At 45.2% G+C, this 16,650-nt stretch overlaps 2 protein-coding genes across 3 annotated transcripts; one reads left to right on the top strand and one right to left on the bottom strand.

Moving 5' to 3' along the window:
• The first annotated feature begins 8,782 nt into the window (after window positions 1-8,782).
• Window positions 8,783-13,197, top strand: GPATCH4 (G patch domain containing 4). Of its 2 annotated transcripts, XM_006861600.1 has the most exons (8): window positions 8,783-8,901; window positions 9,368-9,441; window positions 9,547-9,639; window positions 9,733-9,819; window positions 11,502-11,593; window positions 12,023-12,073; window positions 12,309-13,030; window positions 13,139-13,197. In XM_006861600.1, the coding sequence occupies exons 1-8, from the start codon at window positions 8,823-8,825 to the stop codon at window positions 13,195-13,197; spliced, it is 1,257 nt and encodes a 418-aa protein (XP_006861662.1). In that variant the 5' UTR covers window positions 8,783-8,822. The 2 variants fall into 2 exon arrangements, with proteins under 2 accessions (XP_006861662.1, XP_006861661.1); XM_006861599.1 differs by having other exon boundaries at window positions 12,309-13,197.
• Window positions 13,198-13,956: 759 nt separating this feature from the next.
• Window positions 13,957-16,391, bottom strand: APOA1BP (apolipoprotein A-I binding protein). Its single transcript, XM_006861598.1, has 6 exons — window positions 16,189-16,391; window positions 15,942-16,050; window positions 15,685-15,795; window positions 15,485-15,598; window positions 14,634-14,781; window positions 13,957-14,273 (listed from the first exon to the last, which is right to left on the bottom strand). Exons 1-6 carry the CDS (start codon window positions 16,368-16,370, stop codon window positions 14,071-14,073), a joined length of 867 nt encoding a protein of 288 aa, XP_006861660.1. The 5' UTR covers window positions 16,371-16,391; the 3' UTR covers window positions 13,957-14,070.
• Window positions 16,392-16,650: the final 259 nt, after the last annotated feature.

The following is a 16,650-nucleotide window of genomic DNA, read 5'->3' as shown; positions in this document are numbered from 1 at the left end:
GGGGTTTGCACTGAGGGGACCCGACCACTGCCTTGATGTTTCCTGGGCAAGCATTCAGTTGGCAATTTTTAAAGAGCAGATAACCAGATCTTTCTTTCAGGGAACTTCTGGGTCAACTCAAACCTCCCACCTTTTATTAGCATCTGAGTGTTTGAACTGTTTGCACCATCCAATGGCATTGCTGCTGTTGTTGTTAAGTGTCATCAAGTCAGATCCAACTCATAGCAACCCTGTATAGGGTTTCTAAGGAGCGGCTGGTGGGTTTGAACCACTGACTTTGTGATCCAGTGCTTCTCCTACAGTGCCACACAATGACATTACTTACCTATAAACAAACAAACAAACCAAACCAGTTGCTGTTTATTCCAACTCATGACAACCCCAATAAACAGGGATCATGGTGAGGACCAAACATGATAATGTTTGTGAAAATGATTTTTAAATAGTAAACCGTGGTATACAATGGATTGTAATATTCTTTTTTTATTATCATGGACTCCAACTATTCATGAGGTAGAAAAACTAGGACCTGCCTAAACTGAGGATTAGGAAAACAACACCAGTCTGAAACAAATCCTGAGAGACACAAACATACCTTTGGATTTTTTTTTGTTTTTTTTTTTTTCCTTCTGAACAGAAAGACAAGTAAATGACACTCTGTTAGGTAAACATTGCCAGTATTTGTTATCTAGGTGTTTTAAAATCCTACATTGTAATTGCAACCACAAGTGATTTTCTCTTCCCTGTCTCAGATTTCACTGACAGAAAAAAATAATTGTGCTTCATTCTTCACAGACAAGGTGGAGGAAGAGAAATGACATACTCATTTATGAGTCACAGAGACTTGTTGGCATAGTATGATTTTTTATTTTTTTTTATTTAAGCTTTTATTATGAACTGAGTGATAGTTTACATGGGAGAACATCTGCTTTACACCATCATTTCATTGCAATGATTACAATCTTCTCCATGCATCATCACTCAGCAGTATTTGCTTCCATTCCCTGTTTTGTTTTGTTTTGGAGGGGGTGTACACAGAAATGCTCAGAAATATATAATAATTTAAACAACCAAAGGGCACATTCTGCAAGCCTGCCTCCTGGCTGCCAGCACCTAGTCCCTCCCTTTCCATGAGTCCAGAGTCCTCAGCTGCTCCCTCTCTCCATATCTTCATCTCTGCCTCCATCTCTGGTGTTGCTGCTTCTCTGGATAGGGTCCCACATTCCGCTTGTGCTCTTCTCCCTTGATGGTCATAGGGTCCTCTGTTTCTGGACTGTAAGATTAACTACTCCCCAGTTTTTGTTATAAAACTTCTACCTTTACAGTTGTGACAGTCGCAATTAGTCATGCTAACAATTACTCACTACTGAATCATAAGAATCTTATCCCCATCTCTTTTACCATACCCATTTACACAAGATGAAAACTATTCAGTGGGGACTCTATCTTCCCCCACATACTCTTAAACTAAACTCCCTCTTGAAAACTTGTAAGCCAGTTGCTTCGTGCCTTTATCGCCCCCTCATTTTAGGTATCCATTGTCTAAGTTGCCTGTCACTATCTACCCTGTGTACAGAGGGGATAGCATTGATACTTGATATGAAGACTCCTTCCCTATCAGTTGGTATTTTGAGTTACTACATCCATAAGTGTAGGTCAAGTTCATCAAATTATAACAATTTATATTTGTGTCCTTTATCAAAAATTTTTTGTTTTTTTTTAATCTTCTTTTAGTTGAGTTCTGATTATCAAGCCACCAAGGTTAGGTCAAATGGGTACTATCTGCAAGTTTGGGTGTTCTTATGCATCTCCTCTCACTTCGTTATCAGCTGGATGCTTCACTCTCCACTCTAGCCCTCCATGGCACAGTATGTATAACATTGCACATTGTTTTAAATCCAGAATGAGAAGAAATAGAAAAACAACTCAATACCTTTACTTTGAGGATTTAATTCTGCTGCAAAAAATGTGGAAGGAATCTGAGAGTTGGTAATCAGATATGCCACACTTACTTCCTCCTAAAGGTCTTCCCTGCTTGCTAATCATATTTATCCTCACCTCTTTGCCAAGCCCCTCACTACTGAGAAACTCTGATTTGTCTCCATTTTCTACTTAAAAATTTTTACATAAAACAATTATAGAAAATTTGAAATGAAAGGACAAGGAATAAAGAGGACACATTATTCAAAATCCATCACCTAGGGATGACAGTTTATAACATGCTGGTGCTCTTCCCTTACTATTTTAGTATGCTTAGGGATTTTTTTAGAGTCCTGGTGTGGTGTTGTGGGTTAATGTGCTGGACTTGTTACAAAGCTGGTTTTAACCACAAGGTCGGCAGTTCAAGCTCACCAGATGCTCCTCAGAAGCCCTATGCAGGGAGCTATAGGTCAGAACCGACTCGACAGCACTTCACAACAACAATGAGATGTTTTTGGAGTCCTGATGTGGCACTGTAGGATAAGCACTGGACTGAAAAGTAAATTTGAACCACGAGGTTGGCAGTTCAAATCTACCAGATGCTCCTTGGAAACCCTATACAGGGTCACTATATGTCTGAACCAACTCAATAACACTTAACAACAACAAGGGATGTTTTGGGGGTACTGGTATGGTGCTGTAGGATAAGTACTAGACTGCTAGCCACAAGGTCAGCAGTTCAAACCTACCAGCTGCTTCTCAGAAACCCTATACAGGGTAGCTATGAGTCAGAACTGACTGAATGGCACTTAAAACAACAACAGATTTTTTTTTTTTTAAACTTTTTGTTGTGAATTGAGTGAAGGGAAACAGACAAGATCATTAGCCTTACTTTTGTTTCATCTGAATAATTACCCTCCCATTCCTGCAATAACAATTATCCTGCTTCTACCCTGTGGCTTCCCTTTTACCTTATTTTTCACAAATGAACAAAGCAAAAATATGTGATGTACACATACAAAACAATATATATATATATACATTCATTTAAATGTCCAAAGGGCAATTTTGTAAGCCAGCCTCCTGCCTGCAGGCGCACAGGCTTTCTCAGTCCATGGACCTAGAGTCCTCAGCTGCTCTCTCTCTCTATGCCGTCGCCTCTGCCACTGTTTCTGCTGTCATCGCTTTTCTGGGCAGGATCTTGTGCTCCACTCAAACTCTTCCTTCTTGATGGGATCCTCTGTTCCTGAAATGAAAGGTTAGCTACTCCCCTCTTTTTGAATCATAAAATCCTATCACCATCATCACTCATCCCCTTTCACCAGATTCATTTGGAAAAGAGGAAGACTATTCAGTGGGGATGCTACCTTATCTCCCTCATTCCAAAAATAAGCACACTCATGAAAAGTTGTGAGCCAGCCACTTTGTGCCTTTAGAGGCCCCCTTTTTTGAAAGCCAATGTCTAAGCTGCCCATTCCTATCAACCCAGTGCACTAAATATGAAGTGCTTGATATGAAGAATCCTCCATTTTGGTTGGAATTTTGAGGAACTGCACCTATGAACAAAGGTCCAGTTCATCACATTATAGCAATTTACGCTTGTTTACAGTATCAAACTTTTTTTATCTTCATCTGGTCGAGTTCTGGTCATCTAGCCTTCCAAGCTAGGTCAAATGGGTACTATCTACAAGTCTGGGAGTTCTTGCACACCTCCCCACACTGCAGACCAGCTGGCCACTTCTCTCTCAGTTCTAGCCCCCAGTGGCTAGGTCAGTGTCCATGGGCTTGGAAATTCACAAAACTCCCTAAACTTCAAACACCCAGTCCTTCTTCTCTCTCTCATTATAAGGTCAATGGGTGCTAAGGGAACATGGCCAGACTCAGCGCATGTCTTCATCGCTGCATTTCCCCCACTTCCACTCACAAGTTGACTACGGCGGTCACCGGTGAGTTGACTTTTTAAAACATAAAATTCATATGCCATAAAAGTCACTCTCCTAAAGCATACAATTCAGTGTTTTTTTGTTATCTTCATAAGGTTGTGTAGCCATTACTTCTAGAACATTTTCATCATCCCCAAAAGAAATTCTATAGCCATTAGCAGTTACTCTCAGTTTTCCCTCCCTAGAGGTCCCAACAACCACAAATCTGCTTTCTGTTTTTATGGGTTTGCTTATTCTGGCCATTACATACAACTTGGCTAATACAATAAGTGGCCTTTTGTGGGCTTCTTTCACTTAGCAGAATGTTTTCAAGGTTGATCCATGTTGTGGCATATGTGAGTACTTCATTTCTTTTGATGACTGATTAATATTCCATTGGATATCTATATAAAATTTCTTTTATCCATCTATCAGTTGGCAGACATTTTAGTTGTTTCCACTTTCTGGCTATTATACATAATGTTGCTATGAACATTCATTTGTAGGTTTTTGTGTGGATAAAATCATAAGCCTTGACAGGATGAGAACTGAATATTTTATACCTCTAAACCCTGGGCACTTAACAATAACAACAACAAATCCTGGTCTATAAAGAGCCCTGGTGGCTTTGTGGGTTAGGCATTCGGCTGCTAACCACAAAGTTCATGATTCAAATCTACCAGCCACTCCTCAGGAGAAAGATGAGGCTGTCTGCTCCTGTGAAGATTTAGTCTCAGAAACTATATAAATGAGTCAGAATCAACTCAGTGGCTGTGGGTTTGGGTGTTTGTCTGAAATTCCTGGTCTATAGGTGACCCTTAACAAATTTCTGCTAAATGACTGGGTCAGAGAGAGCAGGGAGTTCAAGATCCTAAACCAGAAAAGCAATCCCGAGTCAAAGGTTTTACAGGCACCCGGTTTTTCAGAGTGATCTGCAAAGTGTACCACACAGGAATTCTGGGCTGGAGAGGGCCCTAGAGGTTACCTTGCTTATCTCTTTTATGATCACAATATAATGTATACAAAACTATTATAAATTATGCCCATAATATGCGGCTGGCTGAAGGGTTACCTTTTAAACCGACCAATCAAATTGCAGCAGTACATTATCCATGGTGAGTCAAAAAGTGTTTGATGAACCTACTAAAATCTGTAGCCTTTGGTGTGTTTTGTTTTGTTTTTTAAAGTGCCCTTGAGTCGATTCCAACTCTTACTGGTTCTGTATAGGGTTTCCAGGCTATAAATCTTTGTTATGTTGTTGCTAAGTGTTGCCAAATGGGCTTCCACTCATAGTGACCCTGTATAGGGTTTATGATGAGTTTGAACCACCGATCTTGCAGTTTAAACAGATAGTGCGGTCCACGGCTTATCCTACAGTGCCACACCGGGAGCAGAAAGTTTCATCTTTCTCCCACCGAGGGGCTGGTGGGCTCAAACTGTTTATCTTACGGTTCATTTGCACTCTAGTGTTTATCCTACAGAGCTACACGCCCCTCCTCTAGGTTTTTATAAACTACTTTTCCTGCAGACTGAGTAATCATCCCCACAAAATCATCGCATGTATGCTAGCTCTTCCTCTGCCTCTACGAAACCTCTCGGGTCACTCTCCGTGTTTCCTCCTATTATTTTTCTTCCTCAAATTTGTACCTGGGACAAGCTCACGGAGGGACCCAAAACTGTTTTCGGTGTCCCACAAACCCAGAATACTCTCGCCTGCTCAGAACTTGCAGAAAGGATTTAAGTAGAATACCTCCAGAACTTCCGGAAATGGGAATGCCTCAGGCCCAGTTTCTATAGCAACTAGGCTTTCCTATTAGTCGCTCCTGGGAGGACCCGGACGTGGGTTCCCTCAGACGTCTCTATGGTTTCGACAGCATAGAAGTACCGTTTCCGGAAAGATGGCGGCACCCAAGTCATACCGGCCACATGATTCCACAGAGGGGACTGCGCAATGACGGTAAGGGTACCGGTCCTTTGGAATGGATCCCGGGCAAAGGAGCAAATGTGAGATGGGGAGTGTAATCTTACCTAAGTAAGGTTGCGTCAGGATGGCTGGAATTTAGAACTCTAGAAAAAGGAGACCTAGGGAAAGAACAGGCGTTGGGCCAGTTTCAGAAAATGCAGATTGACTGGGAGAAGACAATGTCTCTTAAGTGAGTTCGCAACCTTTGCAGCATTTTTTGCAAACTTTATCGTGTCTCACAGGCTTGGACCTTGTTTGAGCAGTTCCAACCTATGTGTCATTCGATTCAACAAATATGACTGAACGCATTGTCGAGCTTCACTACGTGCACTGTGTAGTTTACAGTGGGTATAGTTTTAATTACTGCGACAAGGGGTATGGTGTGATCAGTCTTATGGTGGCAAGCGCAAATTGTGACATATGAGTGTGGTGATTAATAACATTTCTGAAATGGCCTGTGTACCAGTCTCGGATTTACTATTTGCTAGCTACAATGAAACTTGTGAGAGCCGGAACTTGACGAGACTGCTGTTTTTTGGAAAACTGCAAGTTTTCCGCCTTTGATAGGGTGTAGTCTTGGTGGTGGTGATGTGCCGTGGAGTCGGTTCCAACTCATAGCGACCCTGTATAGGGTTTCCAAGGCTGTAAATCTTTACGGGAGCAGAAAGCCTCATCTTTCTCCCGCGGATCAGCTGGTAATTTCGAACTGCTGACCTTAAGCTTCGCAGCCCGATTCGTACTAGCACTTTTCTATTACTCTTCGTTTAGTGGAAACTATTTGAGTTTTTCTTCTCTAACACAGGTTCCAACTTTCGCAGTTTTACTGTATTTGATTTGAGCAAGTAACTAAATCTGTCAGTGTCTGCTTCCTCATATGTAAATTATGGCTAATAACACATTAGTTGTTGGGAAGATTAAGTGAGATAATCCAGGTGAAGCTGTTAGTAACAGGCTGACTGCAATTGAGTAAAAGGGCAACAAGTGTTAGAGATGATCTTTTATCATTGAAAGGTCGGAGATGTTTTCTAGGAGAAGGCATAGTTTTGAAATGGCCTTAAATACTTTTGAATTTTATTTCTCACAATGTCAAGAAGCAAGATAAGGCCATTTCTTCACTCAAACTTTTCTGTTGGAGCTCTCAAGGTATCAATTAGATTTTCAAGTAATTGATTTTCACAGTAGAAATGTGACCAGTGCTCTGAGTCATCCTGAATGTGCTGTTTTTTTTTTTTTTTTTTGCAAGTGACAGGTCTAATGCATGAGGCAAAATTTCACATAAAAATCAGAAATCTGGGATCCATCCCTGTGCCAATTAGTTAAAACAAATAAACAAAACGGACTCTGCAAGGATAAGCACTTAGCTCTGCAGCTCTGCGCTCCGATGCCGGCTCTACTTCCCATTTTCCGCACTGAACATGCTTTCGTGAGCTCCAGCTTCCGGCGTCGCTGCAAACTTGTGACTTTCTCGTCCAAGTGCACTTTCTCGTCCAAGTGCACTTTCTCCAGATCGCTGCCCTGGGTCGCCTTGGTAGAGAACGTGGGTGTCCTTGAGAGGCTCTCCCCAGCAGCTTAGACGAGATGGTTAGGAAATTGCAGCTGGCCTGCGCTTTGACCTCGCAGGTGTTGTGGAAGGAGGGAGGGGCCCATGATTATGGTTACGTAGCTAAACTTTTTGTGGTGGTTGTAGATCTTGGTGACACTCTTCACCCCAGGGTCCTCCAGGGCTTGTAGGACTTCTTGTCAGTGTTTGCTTGCAGCTGCTTTTTTCTAAACATATTAGGAGACCATCTTAAACTCAAATGATAGTTTATTCTTCAGAGTTGTCACTTTGGGAGGCTGAGAATTATTCCAGTGGTACCCATTAATCAGCTTTTAAGATTGCCTGCAATGCTTGTAATAAATGAACTGTCTACAAATTTTAGTGCAAGTTGACTGTAGTGAGTCGGGTCAACCTTAATTGTCTTAATTTTTGAATATCCTGTGCCATCTTAATTATTTTGGAGGCAAATTTGTTATATAAGATGGATAACACCATTGTGGGTCCAAAAGGAGGAACACTGTGTAACAGTAAAGAAATACAGCTAGAAAGAGGACTAACTTTGGAGTCAGGCAACCTAGGCTCAGATTCTAGCTCTATCTCCTACTAGCTATGTAACCTCAGGCAGAAAACCAAGGCCTTACTTCCCTTATTTGTAAAATAAGGGTAATATCGATCTTGTAGAGCTGTTAGCATTAAATGAGACAATGTGTGTTATCCACCTGAGTGGACTCAAAACTGCCAAGTTTTCAGTTAGCAGCAGCCTAGCTCTTAATCGTGCTTAGTAAAAGTGCCCTGCCTTTTCTTTGCCTGGACAGTTTGGGAAGAGGAGCTCTGAAAAGACTGAAAGACTCTTAGTGGCAGAGTGGGAGTAGATGTGTAGTCCATACATACTAGAAGGACAGTGTAAATGCTGGAGCATAAGTACAGGCTATGGGCTCTTTTAAGTACCGTTATAATTTAGGTTAACAAGTACCTCATAGCTCAGAACTTTGTTTTACATAGTAATATATTTTGGGAGATGTTATGTATTGGTAAAGAGTGCAGACTGCACAGAGGCTGACTGTGATTGACTTCTACACACATTAGCTGTGTGACCTTGAGCAAATCACCTAACCTCTTTAGGCTGTAGTTTCTTCATTTGTACAATAGGGAAAATAATACTTTCTTGAATGGGCTGGAAAAATTAAATGAGAAAATCCATGTAAAGCCTTAGCACGTTTGTGTAATCTCCCACATATTTAGGTAGTATTAACATCAGTTCACCTTGACTTCTTGATGTGTTGATATTGGCAGACTGGGAGGGAGCTCCCTGAAGACCAAACCCCCATCATCTACTGTCGCCTCAGGGTTCAGGAAAGACTTAACAGAGCAGTCAGGATGAAGTTGATGATTTGGGTACTTTCTCCTTTCCTCTTAAAGGGATTATAGTTACTGCTTCCCCGGTGAGGGCCTAAGGACAGAGACTTTTTTTCTCACCATGAGTGTCACCCCAGAGGTCAAGAGTCGTGGGATGAAGTTTGCTGAAGAGCAGCTGCTAAAGCATGGATGGACTCAAGGTGATCCCCTTGGGGCCCCTTCCACATTCCCCCAATTCTGCCAACTCTCTGCCCAGGGGAGAGGCCAGACTCACACATCCAGGGATTACCTCTATAAAGACCATTCGGTTTGAGGAAGAAATGTTTGCAGAAGACCTGTTCTGACTTTTCCAGAAAAGGGAGGAATGAAAGAGATTTGGCAGAGGAATAAAAGAAATGAGTGAGAAAGAAGAGTTTGAGAGGACTGGGACGGAGGAAGAGCTATGGCCTCTACCCTGAGTCATGAAGGAAGAGATAATTCAGGCTTGGACAAAGGCAGGGGGACTGCAGGCAGTGGTGCTAGAAGGAATGGAATTGGGAGGGTCAAAGTATGGTCCAGTGCTGTGTGTGGAACGGCAAGGAGTGGCATGGTGGGGTGATAGCGTACTGCCTTATGACAGCTTGGGACAGCAGCACGAGAAGCCAAATCATCCATTGTCTTCTGCAGGCAAAGGCCTCGGCCGGAAGGAGAATGGCATCACCCAGGCCATCAGGGTGACATTGAAGCAGGATACTCATGGGGTAAGACTGGATAGGTAGTGGGAGGTTGGTGTGGTTGGAAGAAGGCAACCCTTCGAAGGGCAAAGCAGAGCAGATGCTCAGAGCTCATATTTCTTCCCTTGGTAGGTGGGACATGACCCTGCCAAGGACTTCACAAACCACTGGTGGAATGAGCTATTCAACAAGACTGCAGCCAGCTTGGTAGTAGAAACTGAGCAGGTATGAGTGAGTAATAGGCACATGAAACAGGGTCTGGGACATGGGGGTGAGGGAGACATGGCACATCATCCACTCATGGATACTTTCCCACAGGACGGAGTTAAGATAAGGCGCCTTTCTAAGGAGACTACCCGTCATGAATGTCCAAAACCCAACTTGCTGTATCAGAAGTTTGTGAAGGTATAGAGGCTGGGTGTGAGAGGTCCATCCTTTTTCCCTTCCCTGGTCTCCCCTGGGGCCTTGTGAGCCCTATCTATTCTCAGAACTGCTTTAACTTAGTGGGATCCTGTAACCATCTCACTGCTCACTTAGATTGCCCAGACCCTCAGCAAGATTTGAGATCTTCAGGCTCCACAGATCCCTAACATTTGCTGTAGGGAGAGCAATACTGAGTGGGAGGTGAGGAATAGTCCCTCTAATCAGGAGCTGCTGGAGTAGCATGGGTGGGTTCTTCAATTCAAAGACTTTAGAAGCCTGAAGAAATCTGAGACATTATTTGGTCCATTCTCCCTATTTTGCAGATTAGGTCAAGGAGCAAAGTGACTTGCTGAAGAGCCTACAACTAGTTAATAATGGCAGACAGGACTAGAGCCCAAGTCTTCAGACTCCTTCTGCTGTCCCCTGCTGGCACTGTACAATATAAGGCAGCTAATCCTTAATGATTCTCTATTATGTGCCAAAGGCTTTACATTTAGTAAGTCCCATTATTCTATATATCTGGCCCCATTGTACCATCATCATGTCTTGCTACATTTCTTTAATAGACCCCTAACCAGATCATGTATGGTAAGGTGGAGGGTCAGAGAAAAAGAGGAAGACCCCCAGCGAGATGGATTGGCAAAGCTGCAGCATTAGTGGGCTCAAGTGTGGCAATAATAGTGAGGTTGGCCCAGGATCGGGCAGTGTTTCATTCTGCTGTGCATAGGGTCGCTATGAGTCATTACCAAATTGATGGCACCTAACAACAACCAGATTCCTCACCTCTAGCCTCACTCTCCACCCCAATCAGTCCATCCTCCACAAAGCATCCACCATGTTCTAAAACACTTCATCTTGTCACTGGCTTCTCTTTGACCTAGGATGGCAAGAGTCCTTAATTACTTGTCTGGTTTACATGGCTAGTCATGCCTTGTTGCTTGCCCCTTCTCTCCAGGACGTGTACAGCTGAGCCAGATGGAATCTGTTTTTCTTTGAAGGCACCATGCTCTCTCTCACTTTAGGCTTACCCCCATGCTACTCTCTGGGACATTCTCTCTTTACCTGCTAACTTTTTCTTGTCTCCAGAGCTCATCTTACACATCAGTTCTCAATTAGTTCCAGAACACCTCACCTGAATCCTGAAGTTGCCAGCACAGGCACTCTTCCATCTAATTCCCTAGGTTCTACCACACACTTTTCCCCACACCATGAAGGTTCTACTTGGGCTGGGCCCATCTCATTCTTATTTCTACTCTGTATCCCTAATCCCTTGGCTCATAGTAAGTTTTCAGTTAATACTAGTTAAGTGTGCATATGTACTAGTTAAGTGTGCATATGTACCGGGTATGGGAAAGTATCATCTTTGTCAGTTACTGGCACCATGGGATGACCAGCAGGGAACACTAATGACATAATGACCCAGAGCCCCTCTTGAAGGGAAGAGCTCAGCCGCTACCCCCCTCCCAGAGCTGCTCTCTCTCCCATCAACTGTTGCCCACCTCTTGCCCAAGTAAAAGCGGGATGGTGTACCTTTATGGCTTGGCAATGTTGGGAGCTGACAGATTTGTGGGTATGGCTATGAATTTGGGGGGGGTTTCATGAGGAAACAAGAATGGCGATGGTATTGACTGGGCCTTGTCTACCCCCATGATCCCTCCTTCTAGACAGCCACACTGACTTCAGACGGGGAGAAACCAGACAAGGACTTGGAGAACTGCAGTGATGATGACAGCCAGGCATCCAAGTCACCAAAGATGTACGTGAGGCTTAATTTTAGCACTAAGGGAATGTGGGAGGTGTTCTCAGACCTCAGGAGAAACAACCAAGTCTACTGCTTGTAGTGTAGTGGTTACAAATCGGGCTGCGACCCTTAAGGTCAGCAGTTTCAAACTACCAGCTGCTCCGCGGGAGAAGGCTGAGGCTTTCTGCTTCTATAAAGATTTACAGCTTCCAAAACCCTGTACACGGTCACTATGAGTCAGAACTGACCCCATGGCACATAACCACCACCACCACTGCTTGACATGGGATTTTCGTACGGTAGAACTATCTTGTACTAATCTTTGTGTCCCCAGCACCTAGAAGTGCTGATTGCTGAGCAATAACTTTGCACCGAGAGTTTTAGAGAGAGGGAGAGGTTCAGCCTTTCTCCCAGATCTTTTTGTAACTCCTGATCTCTCTTCAGTCTGACTGATGAGATGCTGCTCCAAGCCTGTGAGGGGCGAACAGCGCACAAGTAAGTAATTGTTCCTTTGACTACCTTTTTTCTCCCTACCCAAACCCACCCTTGAGAATGATCAATCTTGATTCTTTTCACCCTAGGGAAATCATTCCTAGCTACCTAACTCTTGCCCGAAGATAAAGCATGTCTGCCCATCTCCCATCCCCAGCAACTTTCCTACTATATTCCCAAGGATTAGGCTCATGTCTTCCAAATTCCTTGTTCTGACTTGGGCCCCTGTCTATTTCAGAGCTGCCCGTCTTGGGATCACAATGAAAGCTAAGCTTGCTCGGCTGGAGGCCCAGGAACAGGCCTTCCTGGCTCATCTCAAAGGCCAGGACCCTGGGGCCACTCAGTCACAGCCTGACAGCAAGCCCCCCCACAAAAAGAAAAAGAAACGAAAAGAGGTGGAAGAGGTTACAGCAACTGAAAGGACTGGAGAAGTGGAATGCCCAGCAAAGACTGACCAGCATATGAACACCCAGAACAGACTGACTGCAGTCCTAGAGAGCAGGAAGCACAAGAAGAAGAAAAGGCGACATCAAGAAGACAAAGTCTCAGCTGAGAGAGAGGGAACTGTAGAGAGTGAGGAAGAGGCTGCAGGAACAAGTGGGCTTGGGGAATTGAAGATTGGAGAACAAATTGATCAACCCCTCAGGAAAAGAAAGAAAAAGAAGAGGCGGCAGCAAGAGGAAGGGATCTTGGATAAAGGACAAGGGGGTAAGGAGGCTGCAGCGGGTGACGACAGGACAGAGGAGGTGGAGGACAGAGCACACACTGACCAATGCAGCAGAAGCAAGAAGAGACGGCAGCGTGAGGAGGAGGACGGTTTGAACACAGAGGATGAAGAAGACAAGGCAGCTTCTGTAAATGACAGAACTAGAGAAGCAGCAAACAAAGTAGGCAGTGACCAAAGTAGCAGGGGAAGCAAGAAAAAAAGGAAGCAGCATAAAGAGGAGGAGGAGGAAGATGAGGAGACTGCAGGGGCTGGCAAGACTAGGGAAACAGAGAGCAGAACACATACTAGTCCAAGCAGTAGAGATAAGAAGAGGAAGAAGCAGCAGCATCCAGAGAAGGAAAGAGCTGAAGTCAACGCTGGCCAGAGGGCCAAAAACAAGAAACAGAAGAGAAGAGATTGAAGGTCTGATCAAGGTGAAGCTCAACTGATTCCTTTTCAGTAGTGAGAGTTTCAGAGACTTGGGTAGATTCAGGTCTTCTACAGCCCTTTCAGAGTCATCCCTCCCATGGAGGAACCTGAGCTCAAAGACACCAATCTGCTGAGAAGATCTGTAGATCCAGGCCTGAGTTGAAGGAGCAGGTGTAGGTGTGGTCCCCTTTGCTGATTCTAACCCAAAGATCATGATCACAGGTATTTACAGAAGCTAGGTGGCTAAGAGACAAGACCTATAGTCCTAAAAACCAGAATGTAAATAGCCTCTGAAGGGGCATCCTGCCTCCGTTCAACTGGTCAACTGAATGCCTACATGTAGGCTCAGTGTTGTCAGATCCAACTTTCCCTTTAAAAAAAGAAGCTGAAAATATATAAAGTTATTTGAAATGTTCTGATTTTTAAATAAAAATATACACAATTAAGCCCACAGATTACCAGTTTCTAACACTATTGCAGATACCTGAATAAACATCAATTTGGACTCCTAGCCTCTATGTCTGTCTATCCTGGCCTCCTGCACCCAGCCAGGATCTCCAGGGCAGGTCTTGAAGACAAATTAGATTTCCTTTAGAGGCCTTAACAGAAAACCCTTGTGTCTAACCCACAGTTTTGCTGTACTGTAAAGTAAAAGGAAAAAGAAGTCAATTTTTCATTGCCTCCGAATGCCATTATCAATCTCTTGCCTGTCGTTTCTCTCAGAAAAGTGTCACCATTATCGTCCATGTTTTCTGGCTCCAGCAACCCATTAACCTTTATTTACTAGAAGAGCTCCCAGGACTCCACAGTTCTGGGAAAGAGGCACTAAAGTTTTTTGGAAGGAAGAATGCCCACACACCTTCCCTCACTGCAGACGGTATACACACTCAGTGTCAGGGTAGGAGGGGAGGTTCAGCTGATACTTCTTTTCCAAAGCAGGTGGTACAAAACGACCCCCCAGGTAGTGGTAGCGACCCGTAAACTGGGCTGCAGACTTCTTAGGTGCTGTGAGAGAGATGAGCAAGTCTGGCTGGAGCCCCTCTGAGTTTCCTTTCTCCACATCCCATCCTGAAAAAAGAATGATATTCAAGATCATATGAGACCACATATGTCTAGTCCTCTTCTATACCATGCTTTACCCTAGCCCTAAAAAGGGTAGCAAGCCCCCTGGATCCCCGCCTAAGAAACATTTGTCTTAGAATCTCCATGTACCCCTGGGCTTTGGTCTCTTCATGGGGCCAGTGTGTACAGGGCGCATCTGAATTCTGCTACCCATCCTTGACATAGGATCCATAAAGCCATGCCCTGCCCCTCTAGACTCGAACAACTTTAGACCTGGTCTGAACTTTACCTAAAAATCAGATTTCTAGCTACCTGCCTCAATGAAAGGGAAAGCCCCAATACCCCTCAGCCTCTTGGGCCCAGCACCTGAGGGAATGTCGATGCTGGCAATGGGCACGGTGATCCCACTCAGGACTTTCAGAATGCTCCGGAATGGCTCCCGAACATCACCTTTGAAGCTGAAGCCAAAGATTGCATCCACCACCAACTCATAGAGCTCATCAATCTGCATGGGCTGTGGTGGAACAGGAAAAGATGACAGAGGGCAGATGGGACAGCTGTCTGCTGCACCCACAGAACACAAACCATTCACAAAGGTACAAGTATAATTTTCTTTGCTCAGCATCCCGTGGCCTAAAGAATGAGTTGGTCACTGATCTGGCCAAAGACAGCAAGATGCATGATCTGAGTGCCAGGCTGTTACTGGGGAGGTGGCAGTGTGGGAGTGCCCAAGACAAGAGTCAAGAGGGCTAGGTCTGGTGTTAGTGCGGCCATCATCTGATTTTGTGGGCAAACCACTTCCTTTCTCTGTGCCTCTCTCTCTCTCTCTGAAATGTGTGTTGTTTTAGCTAAAACAAGTTCTCAAGTGTCCCACCCCTAAACCCATGTATCTGCAGAAATGGTTTAGGATAAGGCAGGCAGTCCAGTTCCTGAGAGGGCAGAACATGTGTTAACAACATGCTAGGTACAGGAATTGACTAGCATGGAAGGAGTGAGCTAGGGAGATGAAAGGGAACGGAAGCTTTAGAAGAGGTGCTGGAGCACTCATGGGGCACACCTTACAGGGAGGAAAAGGCTCTTAATTCCAGCTTTATTTAAATAGCAGCCTTCAGGCACCATCCATGCTCTCTTAAGAGTCTACAGTCTCAAGAGAAAAACCATTTCGGCCAGCGTAGTGACTACTGGTGTAGTGAGTGAGTGATACTGAAGCCTCCTACCTCTAATGGCATTTCACCAAGAAAAGGGATGTCCATTTTCTGACACTGAGTCACCAGTGCAGTGAAGAGTGGCTTGTTAGGCCTTTTAGGGTAGTAGATGGTTGGCTGGTAGCCCTGGGAGGAAAGGAAAGGGGTAAATAAATTCCCTCTGAAGCGACAATCCTTGTGACCTTTCCCACAATTCCTCCCTACATACTCACAAAGAGTTTGAGGTGTCTTGCACAGACCAGGCCATCTCCTCCATTATTCCCGGGGCCACAGATAATCAGGACTGTAGGGGGGCTCCTGGACATGGACGTGGGGGGATAAGCCTGAGGGGGGAGTCAGTGGGGAGTCAGAGTAACTTCGGGCAGTTACAACCCAAAACTTGGCCTAGTCCTACTCTTTGTCTTGGCCAGGGACTCCTCCCCACAACCTGCCAGCAGCAGCTCCAAGGAGCTAGGGTTGCGTCACTAACCTTGGCAATGGCTGTGGCACAGCTTAGCCCAGCCAGCTCCATAAGCTGGTCCACGCTGAACTGGTACTCATTAAACAGCTCCTGGTCCACCGCCTGGGCCTCTTCCTGGCTGAGGACACACCTCTGAGTCCCCGCCCATTAGGTGGCCCGTCCCGCAGGTGGCGCGACAGTCCCGGCCCCACCCCCCGGGGGTGAGAGCGGTTCACGCAGCTCCGCGTCCCACGTGCCCGCCTGCAGCGTCGCCTACCTCAGATACTTCACCGCTGCGCTCGCCATGGTCCCTGGGTACCCGCGGACCCCCGAGTTCAGCCGCTGCGACCCCCACCAGATGGGTCCGTAGCGGCAAGCGCCAGTCGGGTGTCTAACACGCTGCAGGCGCGATCCAGCAACCAGCAGCCCGAGTCCCAACAGCGCCCGCACCCCTGACATCCAGCCCGCAGAGCGCGCCCTTGGCCCAACTCAGACCTCCACTGCACATGCGTAGCTTTTGGCCCCGCCCTAGGAAGCAGCAGCGTGAGGGTGGGCGGGGCTGTTGCTACACTGGCAGTTCGTGGGCTCTTTACAACATACACATGTCCTTACTGGAACCTTTCCTTGCAACCTGAATTCTGACAGTTCCCGAGAGCACTTGTTAGTGTCTTACATTTCCAGATAATTGTTTCCAATAGCTTTTCGGTAAAAATTCTTCAGGTGGCTATGAATTGGAATC

The sequence above is a fragment of the Chrysochloris asiatica genome, unplaced genomic scaffold, assembly GCF_000296735.1.
Source record: "Chrysochloris asiatica unplaced genomic scaffold, ChrAsi1.0 scaffold00042, whole genome shotgun sequence".
In the NCBI taxonomy this organism is placed as follows: domain Eukaryota; kingdom Metazoa; phylum Chordata; class Mammalia; order Afrosoricida; family Chrysochloridae; genus Chrysochloris; species Chrysochloris asiatica.
This window is presented reverse-complemented; position numbering and strand designations above follow the sequence as displayed.

Bases quoted from the DNA above. Each gene is read 5' to 3' on its own strand.
- GPATCH4 (XM_006861599.1), top strand. From the start codon at position 8,823: ATGAGTGTCACCCCAGAGGTCAAGAGTCGTGGGATGAAGTTTGCTGAA. The intron at 9,820-11,501 runs GTATAGAGGCTG...CCCTCCTTCTAG, and splicing joins TGTATCAGAAGTTTGTGAAG to ACAGCCACACTGACTTCAGA. The intron at 12,074-12,308 runs GTAAGTAATTGT...TGTCTATTTCAG, and splicing joins GAGGGGCGAACAGCGCACAA to AGCTGCCCGTCTTGGGATCA.
- APOA1BP (XM_006861598.1), bottom strand. From the start codon at position 16,370: ATGTCAGGGGTGCGGGCGCTGTTGGGACTCGGGCTGCTGGTTGCTGGA. The intron at 15,796-15,941 runs GTTAGTGACGCA...CTCCCCCCTCAG, and splicing joins GTGCCACAGCCATTGCCAAG to GCTTATCCCCCCACGTCCAT. The intron at 15,599-15,684 runs GTGAGTATGTAG...CTTTCCTCCCAG, and splicing joins CAAGACACCTCAAACTCTTT to GGCTACCAGCCAACCATCTA.